Below are 25,187 nucleotides of genomic sequence, written 5' to 3'. Positions count from 1 at the left end.
GCTATCATTTCAACAAAACCTCCATCTTCCCTGAGGACTCTGGAACATGTAGGATGAAGTTTGATTTAGTATTTGCTCCTGGACTTATATTTAGAAGTTTACTTTCCCTCAAACAAAGAGCAAGCTATTGCAGTTTTTAGCTTCTGTACCACAGCACTGGTGGCCTGCAAGAGGCTCTGCCTGGGACCTGCAGATGAGAACAGGGGGAACACTACAGGTCATGCTCTTTCCTGATTGTTTTGAGTCTGGCTCTTTCTGAGAGCTATTACATACAGTATGTCACTGTCTCCCCTGACACAAACCTAAACATGCCTTTACTAAAAGCTCACACCTGCTGCTTCTGCTGTAGAGGAAGGGGTGTGTAAGGCAGAGCTGAGTTTGCCCATTGAGCTGTTCAAATGTGTTTAAGCTGGCTGCTTGTCCACAGACCTCTCATCATAGTCCTTTTCTCAAGCTCCTTCCTTGCACCTGGGGGGCTCAGAAACAGCAAAACTGCTACCAGGCTTCTATGATCTCCAGCATCCCAGGGCCACCATGGGCACCACCCTGTCAGGCATTGCCCTCCCTGGCCCTTCCAGACAGGCTGGGCCGTAGTGGTGACCTGCCCATCACTCCTGACATCCCTGGGATGCTGGTGCTGGCCCAGGCTGGCAGGGGCCAGCTGTGATTTCCCTTCAGACGGGCAGCAGTCGACCAGAATGAGAATTTCAAAAGGAGTTTCTGCAGAGCTGACTGATCCCATTAGCATCAGTCACTCTTGATTGTTCATCATCAGCTCCTGTGGGAGCAGAGTGAGCACACCTCTTGGCACCCCCTGTGAGCTTTGGGCAATGACTCACTTCCATAGGAACCTGCCCTGGTGGTGACTTCAGTGTTAGGTTTTCAAATCAAATGTGTACTTTATTAGCTGTAAGTTATTTGCCCCTGTTTAGGCTGTGTTTTGAGGTGAAGCCTGAGGCTGTAGAGTTACTAGATCTCCTTGCTGATCCTATGAAGTTGAGTGTTTGGCTGGCTGGTCCGTCTTTTTTCTACAAATCAAGCAGGCAATTGAGATGAGGGGATGTTGGGACCCTTTGCCTCAGTTCCAACTGTTCAATACTACTACATATTTAATTGCAATTTTGTAGCGTTACGTTGGGCTTCTGTGTGCTGTTTTTCTATTTGCCAAAAATTCTTTCCTAATGGGCCTAGACAATGAAGTGTGATCTTATATTTAACACAATGAAGTTTGCCGTAAGTCAAAACGTCTGTGTAGGTCTCAGAAGTTCTTGTTAAAAATACTGGATCAGTTATAGAGCAACTTAAATTAAAATCTGAAAAAGAAAGTGCACAGGAGACTGAATGTGGAGTGTGGTCTGTTTCCCAATGGCAAGGGCAGTTTAGCCTGATGCATAAGCTGAAGAGAGCTATGTAATGATGTATGGCTTTAAAGCCACGGATTGTACTGTCTGTCTGTTCTGCCCTTTAGCAGTTGTGCTTCCAGCTTCTGAGGCTGATGCTTTGTAAAAAGGAGAAGAAGAGAGGGCAGTGTTCCAGGACATCAAGATAGTAATATGAACTGTTGTACACAACTAGGTTTATCAGAAAATTAATATTAGAATCCATTACTGTGCAAGCCATTTTTCTTTTAGTGGTAGTGTATGCCCCTAATATTGTATCTCAGATAAATTTGAGGGTGGTGTACTTTACTAATGCAGAGAAGAATTTCTCCTAAAATAGGAGGACCTCATCCATATCTTACAGGGACCCTTATTATTCTGTCTTCTTCCTACTCATCCATCCATTACTCCCTCTCATTATGCACTTATGTGCATAATTTATACAGTTAACATCCAAGTGTGCTTGCAGGAAACTGCTTAGATAGCAACATCAATTTGTGTATGCTGCTGGAATTTATTTTGGTTTTTCAATAGAAGGGACATGATTATCAGCTGGGAATGAAAGAGAAAATAATCAAATGCATGGGTTTTCCATATATGTAACCTATTTTCCACTGTGAGAAATAGTCCTTGCTCTTTTCTAGGGTGTTTGAGATAGGAGGTAGTCAGGTAGCTGTACCAAAACCAAAAGATAACAGGTATTTTACAAACTATTTTAACCAGCTTATAGTGCTTTATAACTGCTCTCCCTGTGTAAATGAGTGTGTATCTTTTGTGTTGTGTGCTTTTTACATTCTATTGCTTTTAATGACAAAAATGGTCCAGTGCTATGAAACTCAGGGTTAAGCAAAATGGAAGCACTGCTAAGAACTTCAGCCAATATTCCCTCCTTACCTTTTAAGCAGCAGGGAAAAAGCAAGAGGTGCAGAAACAAGAATGAACATCATGCCAAAGGAAAGGCCAGTCACAAAACCTTCAAATTCTCCTTTATCTGATGGGAAATGAAAAGAATGAATCAGACTTACAATATTAGCATAGAAAGGCTATATTGCCTTGGCAAAAGAAGTATTTCAAACTGAAGTCAAGTCAAACTTTATGCATGTTCTGGGTTTTCTGTAAGTGAAATCTGGTTAAGACAAGGCCTGGAATTTCTGGGGGGTCTGAGGCTTTCAGGTTTGTAATTTTGAGATACATAGATGTATGGGCTGATTCTTAAATCCATCAACTAAATTAAACACTTTATAGTAAGATTACTTTACCTACTTCACCTGCTATTACATGGACGTGAGCTGTAGCTTGTTTAATGGGTCAGGGCCCTGATGCATCTGACTTCATAAGGAACTATTTAAATGAAAGTGGCTTTTAATCTCTTCCAGGTTCTACTAGTAGGGTTTGAGATTTTTTGGTGAGATCCCACCTGGTCCTGATGATAATAACATGATTTGTTTGGTTAGGTACCTGTTAGGAACATTAAGGCAATTTTATTTGCAGTCAGCCATTTGTCAACCCTTGCTGTGAACCTACATCTATTGTGTTAATACTTGCTTGAGATGCTTCCTTGCACCACCCCACCCGATTGAAGGAGATTAAGTGCTTGAAAGGTTAAGGAAGGTTGATAAAGTGCTCAGGCAGCCAGAGCAGTGCTTCTAACACAGGAACAAAAGCAGCCTTCTGTGTGTAAAGTGGGTTGGGGTTGAGGTGTTCTTTACAGATCGCTAAATCAGAAGCTTCAAAATAGCACCAGGAAAGCATGGTCAGCTTGTGATGGTGTTGCTGATACTGACAAACCGCATCTGTAGGAAGGCTGCTTGCTTTTCATTTTCCTACCACTGGCCAACAATTTTTTAAAAAAAAAAAAATCAAACAGCTGCTTGATTTTGCTTAAGAAAGTATTTGAAAAGCTGCAAATTATCATAAAAGCCTTTTTCATCAACAAAGTAAAGAAACCTGAGGTTCTTCTAAAGGATTAAGTAACCTATGAAATGTTGGGGAGGTGGGGAAATGGCAAATGTAATGTTAAATGCAATGTAATAACCTCCATTTTTAAAATGTTGCATTAAATTAAGTCTGCATTTTTGTTACTTTCCTCAAAAATTGAATCCTATCCAACTACATCTTTGGTAAGATGTGTGGAATAAAGTTCTGCAGAAAAGCTTCAATGGAGGCACTTGAATTTCTTGTTTCAACAGGAGAAAGGATTTTGGTGGGGGTGAGGACAGGGCAGAAGCCCTGTTTGATTTCAAGGAAGGTTTTTAATTTCTTTCCTTTTTCTTTCTGCTTCACACTCTTGACTATTCAGTTGTTTGTGTGTATACCTCCTTCACATAATACAAAAAAGCTGTAGTAGCGAGAAGCTGTTTGCATACTTCTGTCTCTGAAATTCACAGGTTATATTTCCTGTGGCTGGTACCATCTTAGTCTACTTTTTTTTTTATTATTATTATTTTTTTATTTATTTAGAAAGCTTCAACTGAATGAAGCTGTGGTCAAACTACAAAGGGTCCATTGCAGTGCTAGATTTAGCTTAACTGCTAAGGTGTTATGAATGTTTGAGAGACCATAGTTAGCCAGCCCTGTATGATTACAATTTATGAGACATTATAGATGTAACTATATTGATCTTAGCTTATCCTGGTACCTTTGAAAAATGCAGACTTTCCCCAGCCAACTACAGGACTTATGTAAAATGTACCTCGATTGTTAGGAAACAAAAAATATTTTGATTAGCTGTCACCCACAACAGGAACAGTTGAGACTTTACGTATTTATTATTAGTGTTACCGGTTCAGTGGTCTAACTGGAAACCAGTTTTACATGATTGCTCAGGATGTGCCAAGAGCAAAGGCTACTGAACTTAACTAGTTACAGGCAGAATATTTAAACTGCTGAACTGCATGGCAGGAATGGGCCGTAAATAAAGCTATGTGCATACAGCTGGCATAAAAAGGTCAGAAAAAGTTTCAGAGATGCAGAACCCCAGTTAAGTGTTGCCTGTGTGTTAGTTAATGCAATACAGGCAGAGCTGTGTAATGCATAGTTTACCTCTAGCAAAGGAATAACTTTTCGGGTTTCCTATCATTAACTAAGGACTGACTAATAAATCTTGCGCATGAGCACTTTGTTGCTCCTTGAAAAGCTGGAAAGGGTAGAGAATAATGGTATGTATAGTACATAAAGCAAGGATTGATGCTGGGTAGCACAGGTGCGTAGAGCCCCCACAGTACCATATTTTGGAGTGCTGAATGGTTGTGAAAGAGTTGGGGGTCCTTCACCAGCATTAGTGAATCCTGAAATCTGCACACGGTAGACTGTTTTTTCCTTCAGTCCGGTAAGATGGTAACTTGTGGTAGAAGAATTGAGAGTAACAGCTGAAACAAGAGGGGTTGGGGAAGGAGACAATTAGATGAACTCTGATGGCTGAGTCTGTATCAATGTAGCTGACTGTGGAAAAGACAGAATTTCTGTGCCCACATCCACACCTGGAAGAAGCTACCCTGTGCAAATGTTCTTCAGATGGGTACAAGGTTTCTCCATAATACTTACGTGCATTTTAAATCCAGAGGTAAAAAGGGAGCTTTTAACACACCACGGATGTTTAAGTGGTAAGTGCAGAAGGCTGTGTGTACGATGTGACAGGAAAACAGACCTGAGACGCTGAACAGTGGTTTTCATGTTGGCTGTAACTGTTAACACAAGGGCTAGACTCAGTCACATGCCTTACCCTGACTACAGTAGTCAGTGGTAATTCACCTCAGCTAATATCACTGCTACTACTCATGATTCAGTACAGAAAAGGGGCTGTGCATTCTGCCTCACCTACTTTGTAGGGCTTTCAACTCCATCTTTTATTTCTGATGGTGCAATGACTTCTGCCCTGGTCAGAATAATGCAATAAATTATGCTGTTGTATGCCTTTTGCAGGACAGAAATTACTTTTCAAGTTTGTCACTGTGAATTTTAGATCTTCGTAGAAGTGGAAATGGTGCTGTAGCTTCTAGGGTTCCTTCCCCAAAATTCTTCAATAAAATTATTCTCCCTGCCTGGAAAAACATAGTAATTGGGTATTGTCTCACTGATGTATTGACTGATTAGGGCAGAGGAAAAAAAATAAAATTAAGTGCAGTCCTTGACACTGCCTTCTGTCTCCTTTTGTTTCATCTTCTTTAGTTAAACACAAAAGTCATCAATTTAAGAAAATGTTTCTAAAAACTAAATTAATAATAGTGTCTCTGAAGACAGGTAAGAAATATGAATGTATTCCCTGCTAACTGAGTTCAGAAGAGAAATACAGAATTTCTTAAGTCCTATAGAAAGGCTTAGAGCCAAGCTTAGCTAAGTTGCAATGAAACATAAAAGTATTGTGTCCAAACTCTTTACACCTCAGAAACGCTGAAAGCATACATCTTCCTTCCAATGTTACTAGAGAATTCAGCAGCAGTCTTAGAGCTGTAATTTTTAAGGAAGTATTTTCTTACCGATGCTTGAGATGGTATCTAGAAAACTCTAGGTATTCATAGGAGCATTAAAACTCCAACCAGGAGCTGATCTTTAAGAACACCCAATCCACACGGAAATCTAAGTAACTCAGTAGTGTGCTGTGATAGCACTTAGTGATCTGTATGAAGCTTTTCTGTCCTGGCTCTGAGCTGCTGCTTTGTTCTGAGCCTCGGTGACTTACCCAGAGACTTTTTCCTTGATGAATCTGTGTAGCTGATCCTGTAACCCTGGAGAAAGCCCAAACAGTCCTCGGCAGCTATTTCAGTCCACTTCACAAGTGCAGAATGCTTTGTGATATTCAGAATTGTCACATTAGCAGGACCTGTCCTAGGAACTTAAAAATCAGACAATAATTTAAGTTCTGCATCAATACTTGTTCAATAGATATACAAGACTGAAACCTAGCAGCTTCCTAGAGTGCTCCTTGCCTGATTCTAGTTGTCATAACATTAAGGGTGGATGAGAAAGGAGAAATCCCATAAAACAGAACTTGTGACTCATAGCCACAGCCACATTTGCTTTAACTTGCAATATAAGACATTACCAAATTGAGACTGGAAAATCTAACTTTGGCCACACTTAAATTTGAGCTACTCTGAGACCCTCTTTCTCTTATTTTGGTAGTGTCATGTGTAATAATATTTCTGTGGACCTGTCAGTAAGGAACAACATCCAGGTCTTTCACTGCCAGTGCTTGACTGCTAGGACCAAAAACAATGTTAACAGAAGAATGCTGTTAAATCACCTGGAAAGGAAACTTTGTATAGGATTACTTTTATTGCTGCAGATAGGAAGAGAGAAGAAATATAAAGAACGAGTTTATATAAAGGGGAGGAATACCTCCTTCAACTGAATAAAAGTGGGTCACTCCAAAAGTCTTTTCATGTCTTGTGAAATTTTCACACTGACACACATCAGATGCATGTACCATTATTTTGTACAACTTATATGGCTGAAAATTGTCTGGAAAACAAATAAAGATACATCAAGATAAATGATAAAGAAGGGAAGGAGAGAAAACAACTTTATAACTTTTGTGTATAATTCTTACTTTCTGAGACTCAAAGCACAGTATAAGTTTACAGTGTTTTACACTGAGTACAAAATATATGCATCCTTCTTCATTGTCTCTAATGATTAATACAAACTATTTTAAAAGCAAAACAAGACATAACATGGGTTTTCTCTTAAAACATGCCAGATCTGCTTATAGTCTCCTTCTGGAAGGCCTCAGCTGCTGAAAGAGAGGTAGGGAACTAAAATGGCAGTAGATATCTTAGTTTAAGGACAGTATTTCTCCCTCAGCTAGCATATTTTAAAATGAGCAAAAGAACTAGATGTAATGTGGCAGTGCAGATGTTGCAGAAGGACCAAGAAAAACAGTGCATTCCTTTATAGAACTCTGAAGCTAAATGTTCTCTACTGTACATAAAAGCCAGTCCTAAATGCCAAGAGTTACCTACATGATTTTAATCAACATTTTCAATGACTGTTCCATAAAGTGGTCCCTGGATGCAGATCATCACACCTAGCTTGGTAAACAGAATACTGGAGTTGAGAACTTAGGTTTTGACAAAGGCAAACACTGGGATAAAAACAAAATAATCTGAGGGAGACTGTAACAGAGCAGTGTATATTTAAAGTTAAGTTTACCTATGCACAAGAGAAACTTTTTTTAAAGCCAGTAGTGTATAGGTCTGCCTGGAGTGTGGACAAGGAGAAACATTATATCAGCAACAGCAGCAACAGTAGCTGAGCTGCATTTTTTGTACAACTGTGACCAGAAGAATTCTGCTGAAGACTCTGCTTTTTATCTGCGTTGGTGTTGCTAAAAATAAGATGACGTCTCAGCACCGGACAAAGATAAGAGTTGTACTTATCTTTGCTCTTTTATCCATTGGCTCACAAAAATAGGATGAAAATCCTACCCTCCCCAACCAAAAACAACCAGTAAATGAAATGGTGCCTCCCTAAGTATGTACGGCGGTTGCTGTTACCTAGTGTGAAATTCCCAGTAGCTGTAGTTACTATTTTCATGCGCATGTCCTCTTTACCAGTGCCCCAGTCAACCACAAAACATTTTGGCATGTATTCTGGAGTCCAGGTGAAAACTGCATTAGTTCCCTGGTGTTTGACATGGATTCGGCCAGGCAAGTCTGTGAAGAAATATACTGTCAAAGTTCAATAAACAGGAAAGCTTTTTTTTCCTTCCTTCCTTTTTCTCTTTTGCTCTTTTTTCAAAGCTTATTCATTAAGTTGTTATCATTGCAGGTGATCAATGTATAGTAAGGTTTACACTAGTATGTCCGTACAGGAAACTTAGCAACTAGTACTTTGCAATGATGTCTGGGATCTCCAGTGTTAATTGCTGTTCATGACCTTTAACTTCCCACAGTTGGAAAAGGGGAAACAGCTGTTCCAAAGCCTTGGCCAGAAGAAGCCTGACATGGTTAAATAACCTCCTGAGAGCCACTATTAACTGCTACACATAGGGCAACTGTGAGATAGTGCTTATCTGGGGGAGGAAAAGAAGGGGCTCATTATGGATTATAGCTATATGATTTCATATTCCTTGCATTTTTTGCAAGGATCTTAAATATTTTGAGATTTTTAAAGACAGATTATCCAACTAGGAAAGATCATCTGACTGAACCTAAGGGAGAAGAAGAGCAACCTGTCATTTTGGGGTAAGAAGTGGATCTTGTGGCAGACAAACAAAATTCTCCATTTCATCTCCTGTCTGAAAACAAATATAATGAAGTAAAATTAAAGAAAATAGCTGAGGAAAAGTTGTGCATGCTGAGGAGGGATTTATCTTGGGAACACACTTAATGTAGGTATCTTCCTCATAATTCATGACAGAGACAGAGAACCTGCATAGAATTACAACCAAATATGAAACAGGTATCTGGAGAGAGCCATGAAACAAAAGCTGAGCGGTTCAGTAAACAAATAGCTGTCAGTCAAAAGATGGCTCGAAGTGGTGGCACATATTTCATCAGAATAAAGTTAAAGCAGTCAAATTTAAGGCAAAACCAAAGTGTAAAGTCTTTGCAGGGCAAAGGAGAACAGAATGAGGGGAGTGCATCAGAAAATCCTGGTTAAATCAATTAATTCCATCTGTCTGGATGTCAACAAGGGTCCTTGTACACTTTTTACTAGCTCATGAGAGAGCTTAATTAAAAAAACAAACAAACAAAACTCAAAAAACAAAAAACTTGGAAGAGAGGGTTTTTTCTTATGTTGTACTAACTATACCTCAAGACTGTAACAAGTGAAACTAGCTTATATTCTAAGAAAAATATTATATTGTTTAAATGAAAACCCCTCTGCATTTAGGATCAGAAAAGCTCACATCTTCATTGGAATATGACATATACACCCTATCTATTCCTCCTCCCATGTGCCAGTAGGGGTAACACTGAAATGAAGGACAGTAGCAGGTCTCTTAAGTTACTTAGCTCAAACACCTTAGATTTGCACATAATTCTGAGCTTTGTTTAAACTGCTGGCATCTAATTAACTTTGAATACACTCCATGAGTCCTTTTTGATAGGTAGATCTAACACATAGTTCATAGAATCACAGAATCAGGTTGGAAAAGACCTTTAAGATCACAAAGTCCAACCGCTAACCCAGGACTGCCAAGTCCACCACTAAACCATGTCCCTAAGCACTGCATCTACATGTTTTTTGAGTGTCTTCAGGGGTGGTGATTCCACCATGTCCCTGGGCAGCCTGTTCCAATGCTTCAGCACCCTCTCAGTTAATTTTTTTTTCCTAATATCCAATATGGACACCCCCTGGCATAACCTGAGGCCATTGCCTTTTGTCCTGTCGCTAGTTACCTGGAAGAAGAGACTGACCCCCACCTGCCTACAGCCTCCTGTCAGGCAGTTGTAGAGGGCAATAAGATCACCCCAAGTCTTCTCTTCTCCAGGCTAAACACCCAGTTTCCTCAGCTGCTCCTCACAAGACTTGTGCTCCAGACCCTTCCCCAGCCCCTTGCCCTTCCCTGGACACGCTGCAGCCCCTCTACGTCCCTCCTGCAGTGAGGGGCCCAAACCTGAACACAGGGTTCGAGGTGGAGCCTCACAGTGCTGCTAGTTATTTTTCTAGCCTGAGAAAACAAGAAGTGCTAAACAGAACATCAAATTGCTTAGTCTGTTAGTTAACGTCGATCAAATTCCTTTCTTAAGAAACAGTACTGACTCCTACTGTGCAAAATATCAGCCTGATGAATATTCAAGAGAATGCTTAACCCGATTCCAAAGACTGTCAAAAGGTAGCCTAGAGATGGCTCATAAAACTCCACTGCTCTAGCGGATGACTTACAAGGTAAGTACCTGATGCAGAGACATTTGGGACAATGTAGGTGGCTTGTGGAGATTCTCCTGCTTTGTTATAGGCAGAAATATTAACTCTGTAATAAGCCATGGAGAGATTTAGAAGAACTTCTCTATTCTTTAGACAGATGCGATTTGCTGAATTCCTGCAACTGTTGGGTATTCTTTCCACATTAATGTAATATCCAAGGATGTTCTCGCTTTGTGTTACCTAGTAAGAGGAAAAAGATTATTATTCTATAAATGTTATTACATCCTGTGCAGAAAATCAAGAGGAATTAAATTGTATAAACAAAATGTTACCTTTAATGATAGGGATAAAATCATACTGTTTTAATTAGGCTATTAGGAATCAATGAAGAAAAGCATTTCCTTAAAATTAAAAGCATGCTTAAACTGAGAGGATTAAGGACAGGATTAAGTGTCTTGCTTAATTGAGATCTTAGCTATGTGTATCCAATTAGTAATAACAGCAGTGAAGCAGCTGTGATGTTCTCTACATTTCACTGGAACATACCCCTCATAATTAGGAACTTGAAAGTTAATGAGAGGTGTTTAATTGCAATTTATGCCTCTGGGAGCCTTCATTTACTAGGTTCTGTTAGGCATCTGGTCTCTTTGAGGATAAATGCTAGTAATTATACAACAACTTTGGAACACGTTATATATCCATTGATACAAATTTTTAGGTGTTGATGGTTCACTTGTTATTTTACCGCACTAATCTTCATGACAGATTGGAAAATGAGTGCACAGAAATGGAAATACTGCAATCTAGATAGAAACTGAACTTGATACGTGAAGGCCTGTGAATCCTGCAAGGATTATTTCTGATATCAAGCTTCTCTGTTATTTCTTGGCGCAAAACTAATAGTGTGAAGACACAAAGCTGGGAGATTGGATTATCTTAATGAAATAATTGGACACTTTTGGAGTAACAGACAAGGTGACATTCAGTAATTTAAAAGGCAGAGACACATGTGTTAAGAATAACTTCTGGTAAAGTTGGAAGCTCTTAAAATGGAAGCAGGTGTTTTTCCCAGGATAGGGAAGGAAGAATTGTTGCTGTTACTTGGAGCTCAGGTAAAGCTGCTGGAGGAATAGTGTTATAGTTCTCTCACCAGGCTTTGAAACTGGAAAAACTTTCTGCGTAGGAGAATGTGAAATATGAGGTCTATCACACAAGAAGAAACTAGCAGAATTTAGCTTTCTTAGCTCAGCAAAATGAGACTGGAAAAGACATTGCTCTGTCTTGTGCAGTCCTGCAGGGGGTCCTGTGTTATTTGCAGCCATGAAAGCAGTGTGTGTTGCCTGGTTCGGTGTTAAGAGCTGAAGCCAGTTATCTTGTTCCTGTTGATCCAGACTCTGTAGAGGCTACTCATTTAACGTTAGCAAAAGCGGAGAACTATGGCTAGCCTTTATCACCTTCAAGCTGGTTTTTTTTGTTTCAGGTCCGAACAGAGCCAAAGATTTATTTTTTTTTCTTTACATTTAACATGTTAATTATTGAGTGCACTCCTTCCCTCAATGTTATTTGAAGGCATCTGAACTTGAACCTTATGTCATATAATAGACTAAGTGTTATCCTGAATGAAGGTCCTAGCCTTGCTGCTATATTTAATATTACCTTTTTTAACTAAAGCATTTAGATAGAGGAAAATTTATCTTAGCTTTACATTTAAATTGGCACATGTGGTCTTTTGCTTTAGCACAAAATGAATCATTTACTCTTCAGCTTTACCTTCATCTCAGGAGATAAGGGAAAAAGGGGATCTCTCATCCTTATCAGGAGATGAGGTGTCCATTTCCTCTGATGTCTTTTCTTAACAAAAATGCAAAGGGTAACTACAAAATTTCATGCATCCTCTGTATTTCAAGACTCTGCCAGTCTCTGTCCATTCTGCCGGGGATGTCCCCTGTGTCAAACTTCTTGGAGTTTGTAGACATTCTTGATCTCAGAATCTAGATAGAATTGATTGGTTCCCACACAAACACCTCTACGAACACCTTGCTTATTTGAAATGGCCTGTGGAACCTTCAACTATATATTCAAGACTGTCAGTTTTCCATTTCTTACCAAGATGACTTCAGATGGTAAAACTGACTGATCTGCTGTAGTCAGTCAGTTGATAGATAATGATTCCTGCTGCAGAAGAGGGGATGCTTCTGACATGTAGGTTTGAACTTTAGATCTCATCATGGGAAGCGTGCAGTTAGATGCTGTTCTTGTAAGCCAGAGGCTCTTTCTCCATCCTGATTATAATGTAGTTGCACTTCTGAATTAGTAAGTCAGTAGATTTAGCAAGCTTTTCTAAAATTTGGTCTCTCTAGAATATGAATGGTCCTTAGGAACACATGAAACACAAGGTGTGTCATTTGTATGCACTAAAGACTTAGGAGGAGCTTTCAAGAGACAAACTTGAGGCACAGCAATTTTTTAGGTAAGCTGCTAAGAATCTTTATTCTAGTCAATGACTTTAAGCGCAGTGCTGTTTTAATAACTTTTAAGGTTTATAAATTGGTGCTATTTTTCCTTGCTAGTTTCTAGCACCTAAACCACCACCATACAAATGCAGTGAATCCTGAAGCAAAAGTACAATATTCAATGCCTTTTGCTTGTACAGTGTAGTCTCAATACAATCAGTTTTCCTATAAAGCAATAAATTAATAGCATGGACATAATAGAAGGTACCCAGACTCAAACTGAACATTACCTCCCACTTCAGAAGAACACTTCTTCTGCCTGGAGAGATTTCTGTAGTATCATTATATGATATTCTTGGTTTGTTTGTGAGCTCTGGTAAACATGGAAAAAGATGGAGAGGAGCTCATATGAATTAGTTTGTTCTTCATATTTGCAAAATTATCTGACTATGCTATTTCATATGATACAGCACTTCAAAAGGCTTTTACATCATGTTTATTCCCACTAGGACAAAACTATTTCACTTACTGCGAGGGACCAAAATCTCGTCACTCCAAATGCAAACACAGTGGAGACCATCCTTGGCTTTGCATCTGAGCTGAACAATGTATGAAGACATAGCATTTAAATTCGAAATGGTGACATTGGCAGCATTGCTTTCTACAGGCACCTAAAACCAAATGATGTTTAATTTATGTGGCAGCAATAAAACATAACCTTGTGTTAACTGTTTTCTCAGCCAAGGACCAGTCTTCTAACTACAGCTGAAAGTAGGGGTTCCTATCATCGAAGAGGAATTACTATGCATTTTAGCCAATATCTTTTCATTCTTTCAAGGCAATACCTTCCTGTTCATGAGCTTGTTCTGCTCAGTCAGGACATGTAAGCAACAGTTTATGTCTAAATATTGATTTTAAAAACAATTAGGCATTATACAAATACTGAAAAACTACCACTTAGCTCCAAGCCTTGTTGGCATTCTGAAGAACAAGATGTCAAAATCAAATTAAGTATTAAAAAAAAATTAAATCCCTTTATTCTCAAATGTTATAGTATATTTAAATTGATCTACATGACTGATGCGGTAAGGAGCATGGCTGGACTGAACATATGACTGTCCATGCCTCAGTACCACAGAAGTTATGTGCATCTGCAGCTGATGATGGCACTGGAGCTCCAGTGACTGTACAGGGAATGGAGATTGTCTTGAAACAAAGACACCACCTGTGTCTAAGGAAATCCTTGAGCTGAAAACTGTAGGAGAATACATGATAGCAAATTCTTGCTATATGCTTGAACTATTTTATAGTCTTGCCCAGATATCCATTGGTGGGTGCTATTGGATCATAGTATCCTGCATTAAATGGACCTTTGTTCTGAACAGTTACAGGTGTTATGATGTTTTTGGTAGAAGTGTTACTGCAGATTGAAATAATTGTTTTAGCGTTTGTCTGTTGTGAAGTTTTGTTTTCTTAATTATATGAACTTCTACAAAAAAAAAAACCAACAACCACAAAACCCAAACCAAAACCATCAGAATTCTGCTCAAATTCCCCACTATTAGGTGACCAGCTCTTCTTTTTGGTTTTCTGCAGTGCTTTTCTTTTTTTATTAGAGTTAATTAACTGGCTTCATATACTTTTGCTAACAAAACTAGCTTGGTCACAACCCCCCCCCTACAATACACAATATTACAGAAAACCTCAAAATATGCTACAGAACAACAGGGAAGTGAAACGGATTGAAGACCCAAGTGTTATATTATATTACAGGTGTATTAATGCTACTCTTGATAAACACTATTTCTTAGCTAGCTTTATATATCTTCTGTGCTTGTATGCCCACACTCACCCTTCCCCTCTAGTCCCATCTGTAAATGCAGCTTACATTCACGTGATTATGCAGAGATTATAGCCTAAGTTCAGAGGATCAGCCGGGACATGGGAGATAATGAGTATTTATGACCTGTAGTCTTTCAGTACTCTGTCATTCTCATCAAGCAGTGTGGCTGTCCCTACTAGTCCTTCACATTCCTAACTTGAATTTTCTGTCTCCCCTGCCTCCAAACCTTGTAGGATATGCATTTTTACTGCTCTTAAACTCTCCGTTCTTCCACATGCTGTGTACCAGACTGTCTGCACATGGTTATCTATATGTCACGCTACTGGGTGGAGAATGCTTGGGTATCTGACTGTCACAGAATGGTCTAGAACTTGCATATCAATGAATATGGGAACTCTTCCAAGACTTGCACTTTGTCTGTAGGAAGGTGAAATCTTTCTTACACATATTCTTCATCCAACTACAGAGAATAGCTTGAAAAACACAGTTTCAGGCACTCAGTGATATATATATATATGCATGCCTGTTGGCAAAGCCTTCGCATCAAGTGCTCATAACAAGGGGCAGGAAAAGCAACCATTGCTGCTGCATGCCAATCTCACTGAAATTATGACTTTTTTCACCTCTTTCTTTGTCCCTTTATTTTTAGGTGTCGTCTTGTTGCACCATATTCTCACTGTTGTATGTGCTAAAATGCATCTGAAACTGATCTTGTATTACAGAGAAGTTATTTCCCTTGTTGTCAAAGAAGGAAATGTGTAAAACCAAAGCAAAAACCAAGTGTGTAAGGTATGAATTACCTTACAAATCACAGCAACCTGATCTCTAATCAGTTTGAAAGTTTAATGATGTCAGCAGAAAGACTAATATTGCCCGTCACTTAAACTGTAATCAGGATTTGAGTTTGCATGGCATTTCTGATATCCTTTTCAGCTTTTGCATTGCTGATGACTGTAGTGTCTCATTGATGGGTTAATGAACCAGCTGACATGTCGTTCTGGTTTTTTTTTCCCTGTATAAAACTATTAATCTTTCTTTCCCAAACAGCTCAGGATCTGTTAGAACAGAATTAAGGGACCTCTGTGAGATTTGCCTACAAATCGGCTGGCTGCATGCTGTGCTTCCTTGCTCCCCTTGTTGTGTGTGATCTTCAGCTGCATCCTGTTGATGTCCTGCCGTGTGTGCTATGTACTGCTGAGCTGACAGTGAGGCACCTCATGTTCTTGGTTGTCATCTGGAAGTACTTACCACTGTCCACCGAGTGGATTCTGTGAGTGCCTCTCTGTATCTCAGCTCATACAGTGTAGGAGTTGCAGGCAGGTCCCATTGTATTATCAATTGGTTTGTGATCTGGTGAGCATTTATGATAGATAGTGTTGAGCACTTCCCTAAAATGGGGAACATGCAACTGTTATAAATGCAAGAGATGCAGGAAAGCTTTGATAATTTTGTCTTTCAAGCGTCATTTATAAAAAATAAAAGACTTGACAGAGAATACTGAACACTTAAAGATTTTTAAGAAGACTGGAAATAAAAAATTACTATTACTATATCTTCCTGGTATGAAAAAAATAGGGTTGTTCCTTTTGCCTTTCTTTTGTAAATGCTTCTACTGATTTCAGGAAGACCCTTTTTCTAAGCAGGTGAATCTGCAAAAGCAAAATCAAAATGTCAAGAGTACCTATAATCATGAATTCTATAAAAACTTTTCAGAATGTCTTCAGCAACTGTGTTTAGCTATATAATTGTAAGTGCAACTACGTTTTTGTCTTTCTCTCTAAAAGCCACAAGGTGGCCAAGAGCCTCCAGAGGAGGTCACGGTGAATATTCCGGTTGTACTGGTAGTGCCCCCCCAGCAGAGAGGAGCACTGTTTTTTTCTTGGACCATGATTACTCTGAGAGGTGAAGTTTCGAGAAGCTCTCAAAGTTATCTCAGTAATCAGATACTGTAGGGAATCTTTAAACAAACTTCTAAAGCACATAGTTGATAGGATTCCTTTTTTCATAACTCCCCTGCAGCACCCTGTAATGGGTAACCAGCCTTTGAAAAGAGCTGAACTTTGAAAAGGTTTCTCAAAATGCTAATACTCTATAACAAGGATTCCTTAGGCGCATGGTACTGAGTCAACCTGCTCTTTGTAAACCAATGAAGAAGTTCAGACAACCATTAAAGAGAGCACAGGAAGCTGGTTAAGTACTGTACACAAATACTGCTATATATTTTCCTGGATGTGACTATTTTATAGTCTAGCAAATTATTTAAAGTAAAACCCTTCTGTAAAAGCTGATAGCTGCTATTGACTTCTAAAGATTTCATCCAAGGAAGCCAAACTGCAGTTTAGCTCTCTGAATCAGTAAAAATAATAAGCGTATATTGTAAGTCACAATTTTGGAAATAATCTTTAAGAAAACACCTCAGCTGGGCACTGCAGTAAAACGACTCATGAAGATGCTGTACCTGCTTCACTCGGTACGACTGAGATCTTCTTTCCTTTCACGCAGCTGTCATGGGCATAGTTCACTGCTATCCAAATAGATGCAGATCGCTTCATGTAAAGATTCCTTCGTTCTATCGTAATGGAAGATGACGATGTGTTTCGTTGAAAAAGTTTTGGTATTCTGTCCCTTTGGAGAGAAGGAAGCAGAATGAAAAATAAACATTTTATCGGATTACTCTTTCCTCCCCCTGTCTCAGAAAGTAACATTACAGCAATTAATAGTTTTCCAGCTACTTATATACAAAATTCAGCAGCTTGAAATCTTGAAGGTGGGGCCTGAGCCGCTTCAAACAGCAAATGTAATTACAGTACCCTAGGAACTCTAGCAAAATTAAACAGGCAAATCCATGTTGGTGGTGGAGAACTGTTAAATTCCTTAAACTTGTAAGGCACAACACAGTCCCAGAGAAAATCTGTATGGCTACCTTCTGTACTTACAGTGGGATATGAAGAGCATTTAGAAGGTATAAAATCAAGTTAGAAATTACTTCATAAAGTGAAATTGCCACCTACCATAGAAGCACCTAAATTCCTTTTGCACAGCAAAATTTCCCAGTTGCCTGAATCTAAATTACCACATAGGTATGAAAACCCTTTTGTCAGTTATATGCCTGTCTTCTGACTTGTTCCTGCAATAAAAAAAGAGTCTGACAGAGATGTCTAAATGCCACCTCAGTCCTCAGCCCTGTAGACTTCCCCTGGTGTACCTAACACACACAGCACAGAACGTCCGAGAGGTTTAAGGCCTTACATATGAGGCTATTTCTGTTCTGCCTAGGTTCGACCCTTGCCACCCACCCACATCTCTCTCTCTCTCTTATTTACTTTCTGCTGCACACAGGAGAGATTTTTTCAAGGTTAAAGCTCTGCCAGTTCAAAGTTCTTAAAGAAATGGGCTGGCATACTAATTTGCCTACCTATATATATTAAATGTGCTGCTGCTGATACAATATTTAATAACTGAACACTTGAAGGTTCCCCTGTCTTCTGTTTCGGACTAGTTGTGAATCAGCAATTAATATTTCCAAGTACAATTTTGAATGCTTGGTTAGAACTTCTCTGTGGGAGTGTTTTTTGATAATCCTTTCCTTCATGACAACTAAATCCTAAGGAGCAAGGATAATTGCAGTGTCAAACTGATGTTACTTGCAGAAAGGGGTAATGTCCTTTTCTAGGCAAGGAAAAAGCCCTTTCAAGCATTTTTTTATTTTCCTTTTAACCCAATAAAAAAGAAGAAAGGAAGTTTTTCTTTTAGACCACTGGATTGAAGCCTAGGAGACTGAGGCGCAAGTTGTGGCTCTGGCTTGGGACAATCAACACCTCTGTGAAGCAACTGGGTCCCTCCTTCCCCATCCACCTCTCTTTCACTGTTTTTTTTCTGCCTTCCCCATTTAGAACATCAGCTCTGCAGCCTAGGAACAGCACAGGCTGATCTTGGCTGAAGACTCTAAGCACAGCCAGTTTACCATTGTGTCAGCTGATAACATCTCTACAGAAGCAGAGCAGTTTCACAGGTACTTCCCCCCTTCCAAGAAACAGGGGGTCCTGGAAGACCCAAGAGGCAAGACAGCAAATGCAGTGGTGTTTGGTGCTTGCTGTGAGTTGCAACCGCTGCTACCTCCAGTGAAAAAATCTTAAAGGCAATGGGGGGAATCACTTCAGCCCTGAGGTGGCTGCTTTGCTCTTCTGCAATGTGCAGAAGATGACCCTGGGGAATTTCCCAGTGTAGTGACGTTTCCTTAGCTTTAGGAGTTGCTCCTAACCACAGATTTTTTTAATGCAGAATGGTGGCTTATGTGGCAAAATAATCAGCAATAAGTATCAGAATTTGCCAGTGGCATACAATGTTGTACCTGGTGGACCCCATGACACGGTCTCATGGCAAAGATCATCTCGTCAGATCTCACTTATGTATTGCTAAGTGTACCCTTAATCTCATGGGAGATCCAAATATGTAGATATAAAATGAGGAAAATCCATTTTGTACTACAGATACTGAAACAGAAGTCTGCATTTTTTTAAATATTTTTTTTTTTTACCAAACCAGTGACCAGATACTGGTTTAATACGCCTATCCATGTTGTACCTGGCTTCTTTGGTTTAGCTTTTTCAAAAAAGGCAGAACTGAAGATACCCATATTTCAAGGTAATCAGTTTAAGATTAACCCTACAAGTTCATTCAATCTATTAAACCAATTCAGAATTGCAAAAAATTTCCTAAAATTCTGTTTTTATAATGTGCCACAGCTGACATCTCCTTGGAAACATGGTATAACAAAATATATCATGTATAATAAAATCCAGCTTAGTATTTGTTGTTTGGGGTTTTTTTGTTTGGGTTGTTTGGGGTTTTTTTAACACATTAGTATTGAATATTCAATGCAAGTCAATATATGCAAATAAACGTGATCTTTGGCAATAGTGTTTCAGAGAGTGTGTTGGAGGCATGGAAAGATGTATAGTGACTCTTTCTATTGGGTTTGTGTGGCAAGATTCTGGTAGCATGGGAGCTACAGGGGTGTCTTCTGTGAGAAGATGCCAGAAGCTTCTCCTGTGTCTGACAGAGCCAGTGCCAGCCAGCTCCAAGAGGGACATGTAGCTGGCCAAGGCTGAGCCCATCAGCAACAGTGGTGCCCCTGGGATAACTTATTTAAGAAGGGGTAAAGAAAACCTGCACAACTGCAGCCAGAGAAAGGAGTGAGACTATGTGAAAGCAACAACTCTGCCGACCCCCAGGTCAGGGCAGAAGGGCAGGAGGTGCTCCAGGCACCAGGGCAGAGGTTCCCCTGCAGCCCGTGTTCCCCACGGAGAACTGGCAGGCTGTCCCCTGCAGCCCACGGAGTCCATGGTGGAGCAGATACCCACCTGCAGCCCATGGAGGCCCCCACGCCACAGCAGCTGGACGCCCGAAGGAGGCTGTGACCCCAGGGAAGCCCACACTGGACCAGGGTCCTGGCAGGACTGTGGCCCCATGGAGACAGCAGCCCATGCTGGAGCAGGTTTGCTGGCAGGACTGTAACGCTGTGGGGGACCCAGGCTGGGGCAGTCTGTGCCTCAAGGGCTGCACCCCATGGGAGGGACCCACGCTGGAGCAGGGAAGAGTGTGAGGAGTCCCCTTCCCCGGAGGAGGAAGGAGCACAGAGACAGTGTGTGATGAGCTGACCACAGCCTCCATTCCCTGACACCCAGCACTGCTTTTGCAGGAGAAGGTAGAGAAAACTACCTGGGAGTAAAGACCAGGAAGAAGAGAGGGGTGGGGGGAAGGGGTTTTCAAGATTTGGTTTCATTTCTCATTGTCCTACTCAATGAGTAATTTTTTTTTTCCCCAAGATGAGTCTGTTTTGCCTGTGATGGTGGTAATTAGTGAGCAATCTCTCCCTGTCCTTATCTTGACCCACACGCCTTTTGTTCTATTTTGTCTCCCCTGTCCTGCTGAGGAGGGGAATGACAGACTGGCTTGGTGGGCATCTGGTGTCCAGCCAGGGTCAACCCACCACACTCTTACCAAGCTCTTCCCAAATCAATAGGTAGCAATGGGGTGTGAAGAAAGGTTTTGACCGGTATTGTGTAACAATCTACAATGTGATAAAGTACACTGGAGCAAAACTCAGGCAGGTAGTAATGATGCCAATCAGGAATGACAGTTTTTTGGGTTTTGAAATGACTTTTTAGACTTACCATTTTAAGAACACAGTATAATTAATTGTATTCGGAGCACTGGGTACTGGCAGCCAGGTACAGGTTAGATCCTCACTTAATTCTTTGTAGCATACCAATTCATTGTCCCAGTCTGCAAGATGAAAACACACGGACTGGAAAAGACCCATCACAGGCAATTATTTACCATCAACCAGTGCGAGGTGACTATGAGAAGCAAAACTAAATACAAAGCAGGCTATACTCTTTTGTGCAACAAAATAAGAACCAGCTGTGTGAGTCCTTATGCCATGTTTACTCTCAAGGCAAGCAGTTCACCAGTTTTAGAACAAGTGACAGAGACATGTCGACAGATTAAACCTTATCAGTCCTAATGATTCCAAGTAAAACCTAGTTTTCCTACATGAAGGTAGAAAAGGATAATTCTTCCTGTGTTTTATGCATGCCATGGTGTTTCCTACAGCTTTGGTATTGTTAACACCTTTGAATTGTGTTTCTCTCTTATAATAGTGACATCCTGCTTGCCTCTCCACTTATTTAAGTCTTAATTTAAAAAAAATAATATTTTTTCCAATTCTGAATGAAATATCTTTTAGACTTCTGGAAACACTTCTGCATTCTTTGTCACAAAAATTGCAGAAACAAATTGTATATATTCAAGGACACATTACTAGCTTTTGGCCCTCTGCTTCAAGGAAAGCTATTGCAAGGTAATTTCCTTAAACCAAATGATAAAGCTACTGTGAGCCTCTGCCCTAAGAGACTCTAGATATTTATCTCCCAGCTGTGCTCTTGTTTCACACCATTCTCATCTGACAGACAGTGCCTGTCCTGACACTGTGTTTCTGGAAGTGCTCAATTGTTTGCTGAAACCTGTAACAAAGCATTGGCTCCTGGTGGGTTACTCCGGGTCTGGGGAGTAAGCCCCTTCCCTGGGGGAATCGCTGTGACTTGGGAACCCTGGAGAAGCAGGAGCATCTGCCTTGCGTGGGAGTGAGGCTCTGTTCACCTGCAGGATTGTAAACTGGAGTTGGCAACAGCTCTGCCTGGAGCAGCTTATTGACTGTTAAACATATTTATAGGCATTTTGGGAAGAATGGGCCAGAACTGACTGCATGCACCCTTGTGAAAAATCTTAGAAATTAATGTTATGCAATTAAGCTGGGGTACAAATTAAGAGAGGGACTGCATTTTAGTGAGTACCACCAAGGGCCAATGTGATGTTTGCATAATTTCCAACTGGCAAGAATTGCTGTGGAGTTTCTTGCAAAGCCATATACAATGCAACACAGGGCTAATTATCCACAGTAGAACTGATTGACTAGACTTCAGAATTACTCCAAACCCATCAGTCACCTCTGCCTGGAGTTCAGAATAATGCACTATTGCTAGAGAAAAACAATATGCTGCTTATACTACTAGCTTCATAATGATCATCTTATAAAAGAGGAGGAACAAAATTTTATGTACAAAATTACTTGTGCTTAATTTTTGGAAGCAAAAATATAAGCATTTTTTTCTTCAACTGAACATATACATTTTTCAGCTGAAGGGAAATTAAACACTGATGATATTCTTAAAGGAACTCATTTTCAGTCTCTAGTGGTTAAGCTTATTTCAGTATTTCAAAAATCTCTTACCAGAAATGGTAGTGATAAAATATGACTGTTCTTTTGCTTTGTGTCTTACTGTCTGAACTGTTAGTTCAGAAGAATCAGCCATGTCTCAAAGTACCACCCACACTATTAAAAAAAGACCCAGATTTTTTTTTTTTTCCCCTCTTCAGAAAAGTAGATAGGGATCTCAACAGGTACAGGATACTTAAGTTGATAAAAGTGAATTTTTCCTGATAAGTAGAAACACATGACCTTTTTTTTAATCTGTCAGGTTTAATGCAGGGGTCCTCAAACTACGGCCCGTGGGCTGGATACGTCCCCCAGGGTCCTCGATCCGGCCCCTGGTATTTACAGACCCCCCTGCCCACCTCCCCACCCACCCCCCCCCCTGCCAGGGGTTGTGGGGGGAAACCAAGCAGCCGCAGATGACTGCCTGCCACTGCATCCGCGCGCCGGCCCCCTGGTTAAACAGTTTGAGGACCCCTGGTTTAATGAGTTGCCAATAGGCCTATCAATCTTGAACGAGACCTGGAGATGGTGTTACAGCATGCTTGTAGTATCTCAGAACCTAGGTTAGGAGATAAAAGATCAGCCCTCCTGTTTTCCTGGTTCAGGGCAATTTCTTCCTACAGCCCGAGTTACAGAGTATCCTCGGTATTCATTTCGCCATTCAGATGGTAGCTGTATATTTAAGTTAAAAGTTAACTTGGACCAAAATCTGTCAGATTAATACAGCTCAGAATTTAATACCCTCACTTTATGATGCTTCCTTTTTCTTACTAAAAGAAATGTGCTAATAAAGTTATGCTGCACCAGCTTAGGTATGTACAGCTTCCTTTCAGGAAGGTGGAGGTCAGATCTTCCTTGTTTCTACAGCAATTTGAATAATTTTTGAATTCTTTACTTTCCTAGTCTGATCACCATACCAAATCTTGGCTACCACACCACAGACATGGTGCTCTAACTGTGGAAAGCAGCAAGTGCTCTCTCATTCTTCTCCCCTTTTGCTCTGAATTCAGCCTTTAATTTACTTGGTGTTTCATATTTGTGGATTTTGTTGTTTTAAAGCAACACTGGTGCTGTAACACAAAAACAGTTCTGGAGAGAGTGACGGAAAGGAAACATTTTCACTCTTCTACTAAATTTCTACCAATTTATTCCCAAATAACTTCTATTAACTGAGATCCAAGTGGTGACCATAGTGTTGCAGACCTGTCTCTGCTTACAAAAGCACAGGGTGTTGTATTATTCCTTATGCTCTCAGTCTTACAAAAAACCTCTGGCTTTCTCTAGGAGATGATGGTATTAGAACAAAGAAAAAATAGTAGATTTTTCATTTGGAAATAGTAAATTATCTCAACTAACATCCCATCGCACTACCTGCTGCTGATATAGTGAAGCTCTATGCTACTTTCTCCAGATGAACATAACAAATGTTACACACCATTTTTTCCCCCCTTGTCCAATTATTTGAGGACATTAGTGACCACATGTGCATTCAGCTTTATCCTAGTGCTTTTTTCTTTTAGTGTACTGCTTCCCCTTAAAGAATATGCATATTATTAGTTCTTCTCAGCCCTAGAACAGCACTACCCCTGTACCAGAGCTGTGCTCCAAGAGCTACGCAAAGAAAGATTTTCTTTTCTTTGCTCTAAAGACATCAAAATCCACTTTCTTCTTAAAAAAGAAAAACCTTAGTTTATTTACTCTAGAAATTTTTGGTTTTCTTCTTAGTTTATCTGGCGTTCTCAGTAAAGCTTTGGCAGAATTGGGTGTGATGGGCTACAAGCAAGGGCTAGAAAGCTACCCGTGGCTGATGTCAGGGCAACCCGCCCTGCTGGCGATGCCGCGCCCAGTGCCACCGCGCACTCACACCCTGATGTGGCCCTGGGCAAGCGGCATGTTCCTGCCTGCAGCCAACTCGCCGTCAAGCCCGTCAGGCGGCCACCAGCTGCTGCGTGACAGCCCCGGTGGAAATGCCTGGCCCGTGCTGCCATTAGCAGTCGTTCATCCCGAGCAACCGTCGCGCACGAAACGTTACCGATTCTGCCCTTCTGATGTCACCCCAGTCTACCCGGGTGCTACGCGCGAGCCAGGCTTTACTCGCAGCGCCGGCTTTTCCCCTCCGCAAGCCGCGGACGTTTGCGGCAGCCCCGCTCCCGCAGCCCCCGCAATAGAGCGGTGTGGCGCAGGGCGGCCGCCAGGCGGCGCCCGTGCACCGGGCGGGGCGGTGGCGCGTGCTCCGGGGACGGGGCAGGACGGGGCGGGGCGGGGCGGGACGGGGCGGGGCGGGGCGGGGCCGGACTCTGCCCGTGGCGCGCGCCGCGGCGCCGCGCGCCGCCGGTGGGCACCGAGGTCGCTGGGGGTGGCCGGTGTCCTTCAGCAGTAACGTTCGGCTCTCGACCGAGTAGGTGTTACGTGGTGAACGCTCACCCACCTGGGAGCTGCTGGCAAAACGGAAAATCCCCCTTTGCGCAGTTGCAGGAATCTGGGAAATAGAAAGGAATTGTTTAACAAGACGACTGTGAAAGAAACAGGAAAAAAATGTTACCCGTTGCTGTTCCTCCTACGCACAGAACTTAATTCCGTCATGATTTTGGTCGTACGGCCTTGCCTTTGAGTAACGCCAGGAGTTTATACTGTTTACAAAGGGTAGTAAGTTATGCGGCAAATGGAAACTCACCCATTGCAAATAAAAAGATAGCTGCGAGCAGCGGGTTCTTCATCTCCTCTGTAAAGAAGCAAAGTGATTACCATCAACACTACACTGTCTTCAGTTTGTTTTTCACACTTCCTCCTCAAACTTCCTATTCATTCCACTACCTCTGCTGCTACTGGCTGCACACGAGTAATGGGTTTATTAATGGCAACGTGAGGGGCGCTTGAGCTCTGAGCTCTGAATTATACTCGTGAAATCCTAGCAACCC

General features: G+C 41.0%; 1 protein-coding gene across 1 annotated transcript in view; it reads right to left on the bottom strand.

Moving 5' to 3' along the window:
* LOC121081233 (interleukin-31 receptor subunit alpha-like) overlaps nt 1-24,986 on the bottom strand; it is a 31,871-nt gene extending 6,885 nt beyond the window's left edge. The window contains exons 1-13 of the mRNA XM_040580088.1: nt 24,944-24,986; nt 24,698-24,748; nt 20,666-20,777; nt 16,948-17,114; nt 15,738-15,877; nt 13,176-13,317; nt 12,937-13,019; nt 10,223-10,433; nt 7,874-8,032; nt 6,717-6,839; nt 6,058-6,210; nt 4,604-4,747; nt 2,274-2,370 (exon numbers count right to left, since the gene is read on the bottom strand). Coding sequence (XP_040436022.1) covers nt 2,274-2,370; nt 4,604-4,747; nt 6,058-6,210; nt 6,717-6,839; nt 7,874-8,032; nt 10,223-10,433; nt 12,937-13,019; nt 13,176-13,317; nt 15,738-15,877; nt 16,948-17,114; nt 20,666-20,777; nt 24,698-24,748; nt 24,944-24,986 — 1,625 coding nt within the window. The remainder of the gene's footprint in view (nt 1-2,273; nt 2,371-4,603; nt 4,748-6,057; nt 6,211-6,716; nt 6,840-7,873; nt 8,033-10,222; nt 10,434-12,936; nt 13,020-13,175; nt 13,318-15,737; nt 15,878-16,947; nt 17,115-20,665; nt 20,778-24,697; nt 24,749-24,943) is intronic.
* Nucleotides 24,987-25,187: the final 201 nt, after the last annotated feature.

Source organism: Falco naumanni, chromosome Z (genome assembly GCF_017639655.2).
Source record: "Falco naumanni isolate bFalNau1 chromosome Z, bFalNau1.pat, whole genome shotgun sequence".
Lineage (NCBI taxonomy): Eukaryota > Metazoa > Chordata > Aves > Falconiformes > Falconidae > Falco > Falco naumanni.
The sequence above is the reverse complement of the archived record's forward strand: the minus strand, read 5'-3'. Positions and strand labels throughout refer to the sequence as shown.